The 17,857-nt window shown below is 51.3% G+C and overlaps 3 protein-coding genes across 3 annotated transcripts; all 3 read left to right on the top strand.

Annotated features, from left to right (window-relative positions):
- The first annotated feature begins 87 nt into the window (after window positions 1-87).
- Window positions 88-3,847, top strand: PV06_06252 (uncharacterized protein). Its single transcript, XM_016407347.1, has 2 exons — window positions 88-3,381; window positions 3,438-3,847. Exons 1-2 carry the CDS (start codon window positions 343-345, stop codon window positions 3,672-3,674), a joined length of 3,276 nt encoding a protein of 1,091 aa, XP_016262951.1. The 5' UTR covers window positions 88-342; the 3' UTR covers window positions 3,675-3,847.
- A 4,881-nt stretch (window positions 3,848-8,728) lies between these two features.
- On the top strand, window positions 8,729-10,812 carry PV06_06251 (uncharacterized protein). The gene is made up of 2 exons (XM_016407346.1): window positions 8,729-9,974; window positions 10,036-10,812. The coding sequence occupies exons 1-2, from the start codon at window positions 9,172-9,174 to the stop codon at window positions 10,493-10,495; spliced, it is 1,263 nt and encodes a 420-aa protein (XP_016262950.1). The 5' UTR covers window positions 8,729-9,171; the 3' UTR covers window positions 10,496-10,812.
- A 2,410-nt stretch (window positions 10,813-13,222) lies between these two features.
- On the top strand, window positions 13,223-14,871 carry PV06_06250 (uncharacterized protein). The gene is made up of 2 exons (XM_016407345.1): window positions 13,223-13,499; window positions 13,553-14,871. Exons 1-2 carry the CDS (start codon window positions 13,265-13,267, stop codon window positions 13,978-13,980), a joined length of 663 nt encoding a protein of 220 aa, XP_016262949.1. The 5' UTR covers window positions 13,223-13,264; the 3' UTR covers window positions 13,981-14,871.
- Window positions 14,872-17,857: the final 2,986 nt, after the last annotated feature.

The following is a 17,857-nucleotide window of genomic DNA, read 5'->3' as shown; positions in this document are numbered from 1 at the left end:
GGTAGAATCCCCGCCTGGTTGCCGTCTCAGCCACTTATCGCAAGCTACAGTTGTGCCTGCCGAGTTCCAGAGTCGTTGCAACATCGACTTCAGCATTATCCGTGTCTCTAACTGTTCTCGTCTGGATGGCCTGACTGCTTGCACTCCTCGTTCCTCTTTCCTCTCTGCATCGGTGTCACATCTTCGCCGTTCAACATAACCTCGATCATTGTCGCCCAAGTCCATACCATCTTCATTCCTTACCTCTATTTACCCAGTGCTTGCTGGCAAGCTCCGAGCGACAGGCACCAGCCACACCTCTAAAGTACTTGTTGCCAGCCCGAAGTCGCCGAAGCCTTCCTCATGCTCCTTCATGGCGTTTCGCCGGTCCTATTCCTCCTAGGTCCGGTGTTGTTGGCTTCGGCCTACAGTAATGACACCTCCTCGGCCTTGATGCAGGATCCATTCTACCAACTTGCTCCAGACGGTTGCCCTCCTTGTCCTAGATGTTTCGATTGCCACTACGATGAGTTCAAGTGCCTACAGTTTGCGAACTGCGGTAATGTCAATGGAAAATGTGTATGTCCGCCTGGCTTTGGAGGGGATGACTGCGCAGAGCCACTGTGTGGATCTTTGGCAGACGGCAAAAACAGATCACCACGGAAAGGAGACAAATGCGAATGCAGGGATGGCTGGGAGGGTATCAATTGTAACGTCTGCGCCTCCGACAATGCATGCAATGCAATGATGCCCTTGGGTGAAGGTGGCGTTTGCTATAAACAGGGTTTGGTCGTCCACGAGAACTACCAGATTTGTAACGTCAGCAACAAAGCTATCCTGGACCAGATCCATCCCAGGATTCCAGAGGTCACCTTCTCATGCAATGCCGATCAAGAGACCTGCAATTTCCAATTCTGGGTTGACCATAAGGAATCCTTCTACTGCGCCCTGGACACCTGTAGTTGGGAGGCCCACGATACAAACGTTCGCAACACGACCAAATATACCTGCGAGAACATCAAATGTTCTTGCATTCCAGATCGCTTCCTGTGCGGCGAAGATGGATCGGTCAATATCGATGAGTTCTTGGAGCAGGAGATCAAAGGCCCTGCCTCCTTCTTTACCCAGCATACATATGGCGGAAGCTCCAAGGACGGGAGTCGATTCGAAGAGCCGGCCATGAACAACCTGATCTCTATGATCTTCGGTGACGAGTACATCTCGCTGAAATGTCGTGGCGGCGAATGCTTGTATGAGACCGAAGTTCCGGGCTACGTTCGACCCATCAAAGAGATCAATACACCACTCATTGCTGGTGTCATCGCTGGTTGTGCCCTTCTTGTCTTGGCTATCACCTTGATCTCGTGGTATCTTTCTCGAAGGGCTGCCTACAAAAGATGGGGCGCCATTCGCCTCGGAGATGATGCAGATGATAATGCTGCAAAGTCAATGGTCAACCACATCCCGATGGCGCTGCAATTCGAGAATGTCGCCTACAATCTGAAGGGCAAGGAGATTCTTTCTGGTATATCGGGTATTGCACGGCCGGGGCAGATCACTGCCATCATGGGTGCCTCGGGAGCTGGCAAATCGACCTTCCTGGACATCCTTGCTCGCAAGAACAAACGAGGACTTGTCGGCGGCAATATGTATGTCAACGGTGAAAAGATCCTCGATGGTGAATATCGCAATGTCATTGGCTACGTTGATCAAGAAGATACTCTTCTGCCGACTCTAACGGTCCACGAGACCATCCTAACGAGCGCCCTCTTGAGACTCCCAGCGGATATGGGAATCAACATCAAGGAACAACGCGTCATCGAGGTGATGCAGCAGCTGGGCATTTATCACATCAAGGATCAAATAATCGGTTCAGAAGAAGGTAACGGGCGAGGAATCTCTGGTGGCGAGAAACGGAGAGTTGGAATTGCTTGCGAGCTGGTCACGAGCCCGAGTATCCTCTTTCTCGACGAACCAACGAGTGGCCTCGATGCCTTCAATGCGTTCAACGTGGTCGAATGTCTTGTCACGTTGGCGAAAACGTACAATCGTACTGTCATATTCACCATCCACCAACCTCGTTCGAACATTGTTGCTCTCTTTGACCAGCTTATTCTGCTCGCAAAGGGTAGGACGGTGTATTCTGGTCCATTCTGCAGCTGTCAAGCGTATTTTGACCACATTGGCTATTCTTGCCCTCCTGGCTTCAACATCGCCGACTATCTTGTTGATCTGACAATGCACGCCAGCATACCGCGCTCACCTATCTTCGAAGATGTTCCAAGAGAATTCCTCGAGCGCGACGGCATAGGTACTGAGTCGAGCAGCACCCGAGCTGTCAAGTCAATTGCAAGTTTCTCCAATGTTAGCACAGAAAGTCCTCAGGACCCTCCGCCGCAAAGAATAAAAACAAAGAGGCGCATCTCTCTGAAACAGAAACAAGACCGACAGCTGTTCACTCGCAAGAGAACGGGAGATGACACTCCACCAACCCCCAAAACCGACGACGAAGACAATGTCTTCAGTCGAGCAACCGGTAGTGTGCGAAGCTGGCTGCCTTTGTCCAAGAGAGATGGCTCCAACCCACCTCAGATCATGGAGGATCCTGACGATCTCCCACCAGATGCAAGCACGGATCTCGATATTCTCGTATCGAGCTTCAAGGATTCAAGTGTTGCGGAGACCACTCATGACGAGATTGCCGCTTCGATCCACGCAGCTTCGTCTGCCAATGGTCATACGAACGAAAATGGTGTGGATGAGCCTGTGACTGGGTCCATTAAAGGGTTCCGACGCGTCAGTCTACCACGGCAATTTCTTATTCTCTCCAGACGTACATGGCGAAATCTTTACCGTAATCCTATTCTGATGCTGACACATTATGCTGTGGCAATCCTGCTCGCCGTCTTATCTGGATGGCTTTTTTACGGAGTCAGTGATGATATTGGCGGCTTCCAGAACCGATTAGGTCTTTTTTTCTTCCTGCTCGCTCTTTTCGGCTTCAGCACCCTTACAAGCTTGAACGTGTTCAGCTCCGAGCGATTGATTTTCGTCCGGGAACGGGCCAATGGCTACTACTCTCCGATCACCTACTTCGCAGCCAAGGTCATCTTTGATATCATACCCCTGAGGCTGATCCCTCCTATCATCATGGGTGTCATCATCTATCCAATGTCTGGTCTTTTACCAAAATGGGGGACTTTTTTCATCTTTATTTTGATCCTGGTGCTCTTCAACCTCGCAGCAGCTGCGATATGTCTCACGATTGGCATCGTCTTCAAGGATCCCGCCGTGGCAAATCTGATTGGTAGCTTGGTGATGCTCTTCAGCTTGCTATTTGCAGGTCTGTTGCTCAATCTCAACCATGATTCTACTCAGTTGGCGACGCAATGGTTGCAAAATGTAAGTCGTCTTTCTAGTTTTCTGCCTTGAAGTGCTCATACTAATTTCATCTACAGCTATCAATCTTCCACTATGGTTACGAAGCGCTGATCGTAAATGAAGTTGCCAAATTACGACTTAAAGATCATCGATACGGTCTTGACATCGAAGTACCTGGAGCCAGCATTCTCAGTGCCTTTGGTTTCGACAACCTTGCCTTGTGGAACGATGTGATTGGACTGGCAATATTTGCCAGTGTCTTCATTGTCATTGCTTACGGGGCTATGCATTTCTTGCTCGTGGAGAAGAGGTAGACTGGCATTCTTGGATTTGATCTTGGAATGCATGATTAGGTTTATATACAAGTGCATAAACATGTTCTAGGTAACGGCATGTAAATACGATATAATGCTAATGACAATGTGAAGAAGTTTTGCGCATAGGTACTCCGTTTCGATCAGGATTATGTCGAGATTTAGGAAACTTCCCTCTCTTTGAAATTCACTATCCACACTCGGAAATCAGCCCCTTTCCTTCCAAGACACGCGTACACACAGTGGAGGCTGATGACCGATCCGGATCTATAATGTGACCACCACTTTGAGAGCAGAAACTCCGGCACGCAGCTTATCCAATGCTCCCTGAAGGGTCTCCAGACCATGGCCAAATACGAGTGGCTTTGGCATAGGCTTGATTTGACCGGACTTGAGAGCGCCCGGCAAGAAATCATGCCAGATCGCGTGACCGATCGCTTTGTCCTTGTCGTTCAAAATGATATTCACGGCGTATACTATGCGTACTGAGTCAGTTCGACCCGGAAAGGGGGGAGGGGGGTCGGCCTAAGGAGATGAAGCGGGGGAGCCAGTCAAGCAGACATACCTCCTGTCGCCGTCACCGTGGCAGGGATCTCGTCAACCGGGGGCAATGTGACGGCGAGTTTACCTCCCCCAAGCTGAGCCAGAACCTGGGCTGTGTTCAACTGTGTGTCCCGCTTTGAGATGGCTTAAGGTGGGCGCGGGGCGGAAGGGAAGATTGTGTTAGCATGTATACGGCATCAAGACATGAATTCCTTTGGGGTTGGGATTGGGAAAGGGAGACGGGAGGGAAGGGGGAAGGTAGGGGAGGCGAAACCAAGATTCTCACCATCATATGCGCCGGTCACATCACGCTTTTGAAGAGCGGCCGTCAAGTCCCCGACGACGCTCGGGGAGTTGTAGTCAAACACCTCGGACGCGCCGAGTTGTCTGCAAAAGTCGAAGTTCTTCTGCGAGGCCGTCGCGACCACGTTCACGCCGGCGGCCACGGCGAGTTGAACGGCCACACAGCCGACCGACGACGCCGCACCCCAAACCAGCAGCGTCTTCCCGGTATCTTGGACCGTATGTCTCGGCAGTGGCAGTCCGAGGTACTCGCTCGAGAAAAGCCCGTGTGCGGCCGTCGAGATGTTCAGAGGGAGGACGGTGGCCTGCTCGAAACTCATGTCGTCCGGGATGGGACAGGTGCTGAGAGCGGGCGCGATGGAGTACTCTTGGAACCCGCTGTCTTGTGGTCTCCCCGTGCCCAGGCCGACGACGTGGGCGAGCACGCGCCGTCCTTGGGCAAAGTCGGTGGCGCCTTCGCCCACCTCGACGACCTCGCCGGCGACGTCCTGACCCATGATCCTGGGTTTCCCCGTCGGGCTGTACCCGTCCTGAAGATAAAAGTCGACTGGGTTGATGGAGACGGCTTTGTTTTTGATCAGAATTTCACCCGGACCCGGTTTCACAAACTCAGAAGGTCGGATTTCTAGTTTCTCGTTGGGGGCAGGGAGCCATGCCGCCCGATTCGTTGGTGACATTGTGTGTGTATATATATATCTGTATGGATGTATGACTCTCGGTAGCTCTCGTATACGATGATGGAGATTTGGTTTGCCGGACTGTTGGAAGTGACGGGGACCACAAACTCAACTTCCTTGCGGTTACATCGCCGTACTTATAGAAACAAGATCTTTAAACGTACAAGACCGTATACCGAAGCATAGACAAACAAAGCATTTCTAAGCCTACCTAAATAGAGATGTGCCAATGACATTTATAATCGTCATACTTCCGTTGGAATAGAGTCACCCCCTCGTACAACGGAGAGTACAACGAGGGCTTGTTCTTTTCTAATGAGAAATGGAGCGAGTGGGCACCGTATATCCGAGTATAATGTCCGTCAGTGATTTGCACTCCGTACAACTAGGGGGCCAATAAGCCGCGCCGGACTTGGTCAAAAAACATCCCCATCATTCGTGGCCTTGTTCCGTAGAGGTTTCCGTTTGTGCAAATTGATGTTTTTACGGCACGGAGTATCCGTAAGCAACACGCCTAAAAAAGCTAGCGACGAACCGACGAGTACAGTAATTTGAATAATGGCTTCAAAGAAAAACGGGGCGAAAGATGCACTCCGGATTCGGGCCAAAACGTCGCTGACAAAACGATATATACCTCCTGGCAAGGCTGACTGCAATGAGGCCTCCCCCCCATTAATAATGAGCCTTCATGTGTCGATTGAGCTAATTGGCGAGGCCGCAAGGAACTACGAATACAGTATTTGATGGTCGTTAGTGGAGGGGGAGGAAAAAGAGAGGAGGATATCCATCCATATTACAAATGGGCGTCATGTAAGGAGTACAGGGACAGACAGAAATATCATACCAGTAAAGGTGAAAGATGTGTGGAGCACACTCAATGAGGGTTATGGATAAGTATTCTCATCGTAGCTATTTGCTATGCCATGCTCGGACGGGGTACAGAATCTCAGTCGACACAGTGTGTGGTGCAATCAGCAGCATCCCATATCGATCAATTCTTCCTAGGTTTGTCTCCCATGTCCATATACACTCCATTCAGCTGCTCGAGTGGCACACTCTTCAAAAAGTCCTCGATCTTGACTGGCTTGACGTGGGGATATCTGTCATTGTCATATTTCGGCCCCATCAGGGCTTTGCCGCTGAGCGTAAAGTAATGATACCAGCTGCGCGATGGGATGCAAGTCAGTCTTTTTGAATTCTGGCTCCAAGAATAATCCCTTTCCCAAAGAGTACACAACACCGAGAGGTGAGGATGGAGTCATGACTTACTGGAAAACATAGTTCCAATAGTTGACGCCGTGCTTCTCCTTCTCAGAAATCATGGTAGAACGCAATTCGTAGACGGAACCTTGACGTTCAAGCTTTGGTTTGATACCGTACACTCTCTCCAACGCGGCCGCAATATCTTTGGTATTGATGACATCGCCAACAACTGTTGAAACATAAGTATGCTGAAATTGCTAAATCATGGAAAGAAAGCATGGCCTTACATCGAAAAACTCCAAACGCGTCACGGTCCAAGCACACCGCAGCCGTGTACTGTGCTGAGTTTTGGTAAGTGGTACATTCCCATACCTCATCCCCTGTGCCCCAGTATCGCAACGTGGAGGTTTGCGAGTCCCAGATCCTGAAGAAGGCGGCGAAAATGACCTCTGTGAACCCACCGATGAGCATGTGCACGCCCTTGATGGAATTCTTGGTGTCGAGATAACCCTTGATGCGCTGCGACGCTTCTTTCGCAAAGAGTTCACCCATTCCGAGCTTGGTATAGTCGAGGCACCAATCCGAGGCAACATAGCGAGGAACGCCTTCCTCTTCTGCGAGGTCAATCAGGAGTTTCTGGCCGTCCACCATGATACGGTCGTCGTGCGAGTAGCAGCATACGACAACGTCGCATCCATGGACGAATGAACGGATCTTGTCAGTGTCAAAGGCACCTCCTTGAATCACTTGGACGTTGTTCTTGGATGAGATGGACTTTGAGACATTCTCTGGGGTCCGGGCGAGGCCCTTGATCTGTACATTTGGGTCCTGTTCGAGGAGAGATAAGGTCAAGAGGCCGGCAACCCTCCCCGTAAAACCTGCAATACCAACTGTGATTGGGGCCATGGTTAACAATTTGCTGGACAAGGTGACCGTTAAAGCGTTGAAGACAAGGAAGTTCACTACGCCATTCTTCACAAACGATATTCAATATATAGGCTTCCCGTTGCCCAGTCACGGATCTGAAGAGCCCGTCGAGCCGAGCTACTTACCAATACATCTGCCCATTTTCGAGTCTGTAACATACAACTCGGCTCGAATGAAGCCGTTGATGGGGACATGATATGTGTTTTGTTCCTACGAGAAGTAAAGAACAAGTAGAGCGCGGAAGGCTAGCTGTCTTGAGTTAGCAGCATTCCGTGGATGGAATGGTAGCGTGGTATCAATGATTGGCGCATCGATACTTGTATCTGAAGAAGTGCCAGATCGAGCTCGAGCCACTACACGGGCTGTCACTACCTCACACTGCATAGTATCGTATGCCTCCAGTATGAACATGTACTGTAGGCGAGATAAAGATAAAGCCATCTCCGGGCTGCAAGTCGGGCGAAAAGTTATGAACTCGACTCGGCTCGATGGCTGTTCTATGCTGACGAAAATATGTGCTGGACTAAGTATGAACGTGGTGAACATTGTTTCTCAAAAGAAGAGAAGAAACAAGTAAACAAACCAAATGTACCCTGTAATAGGGATTGTCGTTGTTGCTGATGTTGATGAATGTTATCAAACTCGCAGATCCGTTAATCGCTACGACAAATTCATCAAATTCCTGCGTCACGACAGCCACTTTGTCATTCGGGTCACTTGGTACCTGCATATGGATCGATCTACTGTGGCACCTGTGGCTGAGCGATGGACAACAGAGAGAGATAGAGCCCTCGTCATTCGAAGAATCACTTTTTACTCTGTACGGAGTACGGAGTATATCGATGATATAATTTCTCTTTCCTTCTTACCCGAGGTCGCCTGATTTGATGGGTAAATTGCCCTTTGTCGATCTATCTGTCGGGTCGTTGCATGAAGTAATTGGAACATCATAAAGACGATCCATGTGCATCAAATCTGCGGCATAGAGTAGACTTGGCTTAATATGCTGTGCGACGTTGGACAAGCGGCTTTACACTTGCTGCAAGACCATCAACAAGGTGCGATGTCAAAGGTGGAGGAAGTGACAGTGCCAGAGTATTGTACAATACTGTAAACACTCTGTGTGTGTGTGGTGGATGACGGAACTAAAGGGAAGGATTCAATGGGCTCGCTAGGCTCACTGAAGCATCTCTGGGCTTTCAGGGCAGCTTTTAGGGTCCTCCTAGGCACTTCTTAGGCACCTCTTAGGCTTCTTTACGGCTCTTTAGGCCCTGACAAGACACGGGAATCCAGGGGCGCAGTCGTGGCTGATTGGCGGTGCGATGCCCTTAGCGCGCCCCTTTCCCACAGGGATGTTTGAATGCGCGTTTCATCCCCCTTGACAGATCGGCGGCCTTTTGCCTGGGAGCTGCTCAACCATCAACCTCGTCGTTGGCACATTCCCCTTCACTATTCGACCTTCACCGCCGTCGAGCTCGAGAGCACACACCGCGACGTGTTGCGCTCTGCCACTCATTTTTCTACCGTTTCGCGTCTCTCATTAAAGAAGAAACAAATCCTCTTGTTGTCGCAGCCGCGCCGCGACACAGGCCCACGCTCATTTTCTGCTGTCCAAGCTTCCATCCCAAGTTTCCTTATCACCCACGAACGTACGTCGCACGGTCATTGCATTGACCACAGGCAGAGACCCGGAGTCAGCCATCTTCATATTCTTCATTCCGACAAAGCATTGTCATTTTCCCACAAACCCTGACCTCACTTGACTTTTGTCACAACTTGCGACGCCCTCGGAACAACCTTCACAAACATTTCAGAAACACAGACAATCACAATCCACCGCAACCATGTACCTATCCAAGACAGTCTCGCTGACTGTCCTCTCGCTCCTCTCCTCAGCCTTCGCGCAGACATACACATCATGCAATCCCATGGAGAAGGAATGCCCGCCCGACACAGCCCTAGGTGTGAACAACTACACAATCGACTTCACAAAGAGCATCATGACTGATCGTGTCTGGAACTGGACCGCTGGATCTGCCGACTACGGTGATCAGGGTGCGGAGTTCACCATCGCCAAGCGTGGCGACGCACCTACCGTCCAGACCAACTTCTACCTCTTTTTCGGTCAGGTCGAGGTTTGGCTCAAGGCAGCGCCGGGCAAGGGTGTCGTCTCTTCCATTGTCCTGGAATCCAACGATCTGGACGAGGTGGATTGGGAGTGGATCGGCCCCAACAACACATACGTGCAAACCAACTACTTCGGCAAGGGCAACACGACCACCTACGATCGCTCACGCATTCACGAGGTCGACGATGCTCAAGGCAAATTCCACAACTACACTGTCGACTGGTCGGCTGAGAAACTGGAGTGGTTCATTGATGGCCAGTCGATCCGTGTCTTGAATTACGCCGATGCCAACGGTGGACACAACTTCCCCCAGACTCCCTGCAACGTCAGACTCGGTATCTGGGCCGGCGGTGACCCCAAGAACCCACAAGGCACCATTGACTGGGCCGGTGGTGAGATAGACTACTCCAAGAGCTACACCATGAACGTGCAGTCCGTCCGGGTCCACGACGCCAGCACGGGCACACAGTACGTCTACGGTGACAGATCCGGCAGCTGGGAAAGCATCAAGGTTCTCAAGTACGTATTATTGCCTCATGATGAAGTCGGTGGGAATCCGTTTCACTAACACCGCCTCTAGTGACACCAAACCACTCAAGCTCGACGGCGAAAACTCCAGCTCGACCTCGCAAACCGTCAAGCAAAAGTGGAACGGCCTGGCCCCGACCACCAAGTACATCATCGGCGGCGTGGTGGGTGGCGTTGCGCTCCTGGCCATCGCCATCTTCACCTTCTGCTGCGTCCGCCAACGCCGCGCCGGCAAGCACGAGAAGCTGATCGAGGACGCCAAGTACGAGAAGAACGCGGCCGAGGTGCTCGCCTATCGCGCCGACATGTCGCGCATGCGCAACGAGATGTACAAGCAGCAGGCACAGGTTCACGTGTCGCCGATGGTGGGCGGCGGCATGGGAGCTACGTTGCAACACCAGCAGAGTCAGCCCATGATGGCAGGTATGCGCAGCCCGTCGCCCGGGTACGGATACGCGCAGGGCGGCGGCGGAGGCATGAATTCCTACGGAAGAGGATACCAGAAGTATTGATCTGGAATGACTGTCTTTGTTTTTTCATTGTCAACCTCTCGAATCCCTCTCGTTGGAAGGAAGCGGTCTGTCATCATGTGGCGTCTGCCCACCTAAACCATCTTCATCATTGTCCTTTTGTCCTGTTATGTGCCCTCCCCTAAAGGTCAGGACCAGGATCAGGATCAGGATAAATGGTCATGTGGTCCAAAATGGATATTACGGGGCCTGGACATTGTTGTTGTACATTAAAGCCAGCCATTACGTGGAGTTGAATTGAATTGTGCTTTGTCAATTTTCATTTGATTGCTCTTATTCTATGAAGAGCTGTCACTCAAGAATTGTGACTTGCTGACTTGTGACTCGTGATTTGAACTGGACTTGTTCCATCATCATCATCATCATCATCATCATACCCAAGTCTTGAATTAGTCTCGTGCCATGCTGTGCTGTGCTGTAGAGTTCCTTGATTCATCCTCTTTGGTGTACTCTTACAAAAACAAAAAAAAGAAAATCATTCCGTATTCTCCCATCTAGGCACTCTCTCCCCTCATCTTGAGACCGGCCCACCAGTTGCGCCTTGAACACCGTGCTAGACGTAAACCATATCGACTTCGACCCCGATCCAGGTTCCCTGGAACATGCATGAAGCGACGTGACTTTTCTCTCTACAAGATGCCAACTCTCTTCAGGTTCTCCTCGATCGCGGCGTCAGTGGCCTCCGAGTTGCGTCGGTGGTGGTGATGGTGGTGTTCCTTGGCGTCTTTTGGCTTCTGCGTCCAGCGTGGAAGGATGTGACTGATCTTGTTCTTGAGTCCGTGTCCACCTGGTGGTGCGGGAGCAGGAGTCGTAGTAGTAGTAGTAGCAGTAGTAGCGCCTGCGCCACCACCTGGGTCAGCCTTGACTTCAGGGGCCTTGGCCTCACCCTTGCCTTCGGGAGCCTTGGCCTCGGCCTTGACGACATCAGTACCAGTGGTTGGCGTCTTCTTCTTCTTGATATCGATGAGCTTGACTTCTCCCGGTTTGACCCAGCGAGGGGGCGCCAACGGCTTTGGAGACTTGACGATGACGGCGGAACGCATCTCTTGGGGAAGGTAGAAGCCAGCGTCGATGCAGCCACTCTTGAGCGTGATCTCTTGGAGCTTCTTCGGGTCGAACCATCGGTAGAACGGGCCGGCGTCGACGACAAAGTTCATCAGGGTGAGGTGGGTGACGGGGAGGAAGCGCACGTTCTCGATGGGCAGGATCTTGTAGACGTCGAGTTGGCTCGCCTTGATGGCCTGTTGGTCGAGGTATTCTCCGTCTCCAAACTCTTCGTGCAACACGCCCTTGCCGTGAGCGCCGAGGTACTCGATCGGGCCGTTCGGTGCGCCACGAGGATTGTAGGTCCAGTCCGCGTCGATTTGGGGGTACTTGTGCGCAATGTCTTCACTGAAGAGTGGTTCCAAGGCCATCTCGAGGTGAAGGATGGTCAGGTTCTTGTTCGCCCAGCAGACGCCCCAGATGATTGGTTGGTAGGAGCGCATCATGCCGTTGAGCTGAAGGAAGTGGAGGTTGCGGAAGGTCTTGAGAGGTTGGAGGTCCTTGAAGGGGAAGACACCCTTGGTGTCGCCATCTTCGTTCACTTCGTCGTCGTCCGGATCCTCATTGAGCTCGTCAAGTTTGATCGGCCAGAAGAGGTCAATGTTGAGGACGTGGCGGCTGTTGTCGATCTGCTTCCAGAGATGAGGACGGAAGTTTGGAATAGGTTTGTTGATGCCACCCAAGTCGGCACTAGGGTCAATTCGTGAGTCCATGGTTTTTTGGCTTTGGAAGATTGAGAGAGAGAGAATAAAAATGTGGCATACCTCAAGAGAGTGGGATCGGACTCAAATTGAAAGTCGAAGTCAGCCAACGCGCTTGCATCATTTTGCCGGTCTGGAGAGGCGTCTGTATCTTGACCACCTTCGGCTTGCTTTCCTGCTTTGTCTTCAGTTGCACTGGCACGAGTCACATCCGGTGTTTTGTTTCCTGGTGAAGTGATGGAAGGAAATCCTTGTGCTTGGTCTGCATCTGGGCTTGGGTCAGGGACACTGAGGAGGACAGCTTGGTCATCGTTCACTGAAGGCTCAGTCTTGCCATTGCCAGTCCGAAACCGAAATGGTCTGGAGAAGTTTGGGACTCTCGACAGGCGAGGCATCATGAACCTTCTTGTCAGCAGACACTACACCTTTTCTAGGACGGTTCACTCGTAAAGGGCAATGGTCAATGGGGAATGAAGAGCGTGATGGCAACATGTTGGTTCGATCAACTTTACAGAATTTCATGAAGGGTGTTTTGACGAGCGCTGTGAAGCGTTCTACCACCAGCGGCAGAAACGGCGCAAGAAGGGATTGCATCTTCACACTGGTCATTGTGTAAGTCTTGTTCGCGCTCGCTTTCTACTCCCGTCAATGTTTCCAGTCGGCGGTGGTTTGAAGTGCGGCATTAGGAAGCCATTGTCACCCATGGCGGCTTTGTAGGAGGAGGAAGGACCAACATAGCTACAAAGGCATGCTATCAATCTGCTCGGATTACACTTGGGAGGCTTTGATCTTGTCCACAGGATGTAAAGCAAAAAGCAGGATACAACACTACAAAAGATGTTGGGATGGAGCAGGACAAATCTGCTAAGCGATTATCTAATCTCTTGGCCGACCTGGAGTCGATCGCCTATGACGCGCTTTGGGCTTATGCCATCGATTTATCTCAAGTTGCCTACGTCCATCTGTGACTATCCCATAATGCCATTGCAGCAACCTTCGGCATGCGATGGCACCTATCCGGCGCTACTTGCGCATAAGCAAGCACTCTGTCCTTGAATGCCGCATTTTCCTTGAGAACCCTGCCGATGAATCTCGGTGGCTCCTTCGTGACAACGACCCTGCCCTACCACGCGTCTTTGAAGCAGTCAAGCCTTATGTTCTGCCAAAATTAAGGGAAGAGAATGAGAGAGCACGAGGCAAGGGCAAGAAGAAGAAGAGCGTCAAGGATGTTGTAAAGCAAGGTTGGTCAGCTGAGATGGCTACTGTACAATACAAATGTTCTGACCCGCTACAGACGACTTTGAGGTGTCCATATTCCTTACAGAAATCAGAACTCGGCATTCCATCCTAGTGAAAAACAAGACATTTAATGAACGGCCTCTGCTCGGGAGTAATACTGGTGGCACCTCCATAGGTGCTGCTCGAGATTCGGTTATAATCCAGGATGAAAGCGACGAAGAGGATGTCAATCTCGCTCAAATCCCGCAAGCAGAGCACCACGACGAGGAATCTGACGCTGTGATGCCCACTATAGACGATGACGATAAGAAAAAACTTGGGTTCAAGACAACCTACGAAGGTTTCAGTATATGGGGCTGGGTGCTCTGCCTCTTCATCGAGCGCAAGGGTGGACCGGGAAAGAAATCATCAGGAGTCGAGGCTCAGGCTCTCATGCAAGATTGGATAGCTTCCACACAAGGACAGGAAGAAGACGATACCTGAAGATCTTTCCCTTTTCGTGGTCTGCGCCGTAAGCGAGTTGCATGCTGTCACAGCAACAGATGCTCAAGAATGTGATTATGAAACAACCTCAATTCCAGCAGCCACTCGAGCAAGTCTGTAGCTAGCCGAAGCAATTTTCTGGACTGGAAATTTGCTCGCGGAGTGGAAAGGTGTCGAGGCGGTCAGCCATGAGCCCTTGGCCTGTCAAATTTGATGCCATATCACGACCCCAGGATTCACCACATTTCAGCTCATGCAAAGGGATGGAGGAATTGTTCTAGACACTGCATCAAGAGAAGCGAGGTGTGTGACATATCTCAAGTCACCGTGATTTTGGGATCCATCACGATGCATCGTGGCGCTTTGTCACGCAATCTCCACGTGGTGGCTGCAAGAACAACCCATTTCTCCTGAGGCCCTGCATGAGAAAGATGCAAGCCAACCTCTTACGGTCAGAGCCGATCCCACCTCGCCTCGGCGCGCAATTGCAACACTATCCCTCCGTACGGAGTACTACGTGTCGTTATCCTGATTATGTGCAGGACGGAGTACGAGAAACGAGATTATCAATAGGGCAAGAGCTCCAAATATTGCATGTAGGCTCATTCGGTAATCGAATTGACGAAACACCTGTGCATAAACGGCGCCTGAAATCGCCATGTTGTTTGTTATTCTGTCTCATACATCTTGTCGGCTGCATGTTTCAATCCTGCGACACATTTGAAGCGTTGAGCCATACTCCATACAGGGTTTCAAGGTACAGCGACATGCCTCGATCCATGTTTGCCCAGATTGCCACAAGGCGACAATGTGTTCTTCGTGGAACACTTTCAAACCCTTTACCGCCATCAGCAACCATGACGATGGCGAAGAGGCAGCGGCTACTGCGAGCCCTCTGTGTGGCGTATGGAATTATGCCTAGAATTACGGAGTAAAGGGTAACTGTACTTGTCAAGCTTCGGCTATCGTAACTAAAGGAGGCATAAACAAAATGGGTGTCGCGCTCTACGAAATTTGCATGCTCCAGTCCAGCCTCACCATGAAAATACCAATATTCAGCTCTCGGGCGGGCAGATTGGCAACATGAACTAGACACGAATGGGGCAATTGTGAAGAAATGAATGCAAGATTCCAGAAGCGAACTTGCAGAATTCCTCCACCTCCTAGAAGCCTTTGCCGGGTTGAGCTTTGGGACCCCCCCGTTCCAGGCCGCCGCCTCTGCCGTACTACTTTGCTTTTATTAGCAGTTGGCGTCTCACATTATTGTTCTCAGCTGACAAAAGAACCCGAAACTTGCGCACATTCGCTTGGCTTACGGAGCAATAATGCTACACGACATTCTCTGCTGCGTTTTCGCCTACGGCTAAACATGGCCCCTGGCTTCGTCCGATAATCGTAGATGCTACCCTCCTAGTTTGCTGCCCAGCTGCGACTAAATCCCCAAAAACTGGCTCATGACGCAGGCCAATGACACGGCACACATTCATGACATCAAAAGCAAATGTCAAGAAAAATTGCAAAAGTTGATCACACAGGGAGAGAAAATATTGCCGACGAGGGTCATGGCTGTATGGTGCTGCCTCGGCTGATTGTCACTCAGGGGGTGCACCTGAAACACACCAGGAACCAAAGTTTTATGCTCGTATTGGGGGGTGGCAAAAGACCACGCGGTGATTGTTGGAGAGAGACGCCAGACCCAGGGGATCTTCAGGAACCCGTTGTGGGATCATGCCTGTAGGTGGTCTGTGGATGTTAGGCCTTCGCTACAGATCAGAGCTTGGAGCCAGCGATGAACTGAGCATCTGTGCGTCGATGAAACAACCGTCTTAAGGGTCTTTGCTGACCGCAGCATAGTCGACACCTATTTACTCGCACATCTAATTCATAATGGAAGTGAGCTGCGTTCCACGGACGGTTCGAAGCAGGGGAGATCCGAAAACTTGGACCGTTGACGTATCTACTCCATACCACCATCATCTCTGTCAACTCATACGAGGACACCGTAGCCGACACAGAATGTCGGTGTGGGTGAATTGGCCAATCCAGCCGCGCGCTTCATCCTAGACGTGAAACAGATTCCGCATGACAGGTACTAGGTGAACACCGATTTTCGAGGGGGTGGGAGGCCAAGTTCCAGTAAGAGGCCAGTTGGAACCTACCGAGTATGCGATGCGCAGGCGAATCCGCAGTCGTGGTATTGCTCACCGGCTAGCGAATGCATGCAGGTGGTGTTGTGGTCACCAGATGTACTATCGAGGAGTGACAATTCACCGAGTCTTGGTTTCATGGCGTCCGGCTAAGCCGAGTGATACTCGCGGCGATATAATCCGCCTTCAACTCGGCCAATGGGTCACGACTTATCTCAAGCGGAGAGGTGAGAGAAGGCGGAACAACGGCAGAAAAAGGACTGATGACAAGGGAACAAATCGATCACGAGTTCAAATGCTGACCAACTGACTTCCCAATCCTTGTAACGATTGCCGGATAGCCTTAGCAACTGGCAAGCTCGCAGAATTCATCTTTGTAGCGTAAACGGCGTTCCGTGTCCTTCCTGTGCCATGGTTGGGTGGCATCATGCGAGCACGGAAACTCTCCAGTCGTAGTGTTGCCAAAAATGGCCCTTTCCGGCACATACTGCTGTGCATACTTCTCGGTAGCGAACACCACCACCTTGTCACTTGTACGGATACGAGCACAGCTTCCTGCCGCCCGGGTGACAGCCGAGTGAGGCTGCGAGCAGCTTGCGTACTGTTGAGTGCAATCTGGCCAAACTGGGTCGCCCTTGTCGGCTGGTCAGGCTGGCACCACTGGCAAACACAGTCCCCGAAATTTGGGCACAGCCAAATCAATAATAATTCTACTCACCGCTACCAGGGTGGAAAGTAGAGTGGACACTGGGCAAATTCATGAGGAAATAGTCATCATGGCCGGGCAGCTCTAGGCAGGGAACAGGCTGGCCGAGCAGACAAATCTCCTCCTTTTTTCCCTGCGCACAACCCAGCAACCCCAGGGCACCCGGTCAGCTGGAACCTCCTTTCTGTGCGCCCGAGAGCATTAGCGTCTTGCCCATGTTCGGTGGTGGAAACGGCTAGGCCGCTAGACCGTTTGCAAGTCAGCGGAACCCAGGGTTGGAGAAAGACAGAGGGCTCCTCTTCTCCTGTCGGTCCTGCAACTCTTTTCCCACTCTTGCGCGATCAAACATCCCTCATCAGCGGGCATCGTGTCACACACCGCAAGCCTCATTTCAGGACCCACTGGCCCAAGCAGGCGCCAGAAAGCTAAAAAATCCTGCAAGGATGACTGTGTCCGCGTCGTCACCATTTCTGGAACAACTTTCGGCTCTGCCGGGGTGAGGCTGCCTGGTATCAGAAAAATAAATATCTGGCGGGATCCCTTTCACCCAGCAGGTCAATAACTTTCCCAACTGACTCTAAGGCATCATATTTTCGACAGACCATATAGTCACAGTCCCAAGTGCTATACTTGATATACATCACCAAAGCCTGCCATTCTACAACCCTTCAGCCTACCAACCAGGTAATCCGCCAACACGGCTTCATACGACATCGCCGCCATGCCTGCTGGTTCGAAGTATCCTCCTTGCCCAGGACCTCCCCCCAATCGACCTCTTCCAGCCATACCAAAGTAAAGCGTCCCCCAAGACGGACCACGGCCGACCAAAGCATTATATTCTCACGGCATCCAATCGAGCCAGCCTTCGGTTGGCATTACTCGGGACTTGAAAGTCTCGACCTCTTCTCCGCGTTCTCTGCGTCATGTACGACATATGAACCTTGTCTGCTGCAACAGCTGAGCAGACACCTCCAACCTTTCAGGGTCTGAAGTCGGCCAACCAACACACTGCTGTCACGGACAG

This window comes from Exophiala oligosperma (assembly GCF_000835515.1).
Source record: "Exophiala oligosperma strain CBS 72588 unplaced genomic scaffold supercont1.5, whole genome shotgun sequence".
Taxonomy (NCBI): domain Eukaryota; kingdom Fungi; phylum Ascomycota; class Eurotiomycetes; order Chaetothyriales; family Herpotrichiellaceae; genus Exophiala; species Exophiala oligosperma.
This window is presented reverse-complemented; position numbering and strand designations above follow the sequence as displayed.

Coding starts and splice junctions, on each gene's coding strand:
- PV06_06250 (XM_016407345.1), top strand. CDS start 13,265: ATGGCACCTATCCGGCGCTACTTGCGCATAAGCAAGCACTCTGTCCTT. Junction 13,500..13,552: donor CAAGGATGTTGTAAAGCAAG/GTTGGTCAGCTG, acceptor GACCCGCTACAG/ACGACTTTGAGGTGTCCATA.
- PV06_06251 (XM_016407346.1), top strand. CDS start 9,172: ATGTACCTATCCAAGACAGTCTCGCTGACTGTCCTCTCGCTCCTCTCC. Junction 9,975..10,035: donor GAAAGCATCAAGGTTCTCAA/GTACGTATTATT, acceptor CACCGCCTCTAG/TGACACCAAACCACTCAAGC.
- PV06_06252 (XM_016407347.1), top strand. CDS start 343: ATGCTCCTTCATGGCGTTTCGCCGGTCCTATTCCTCCTAGGTCCGGTG. Junction 3,382..3,437: donor CGACGCAATGGTTGCAAAAT/GTAAGTCGTCTT, acceptor TTTCATCTACAG/CTATCAATCTTCCACTATGG.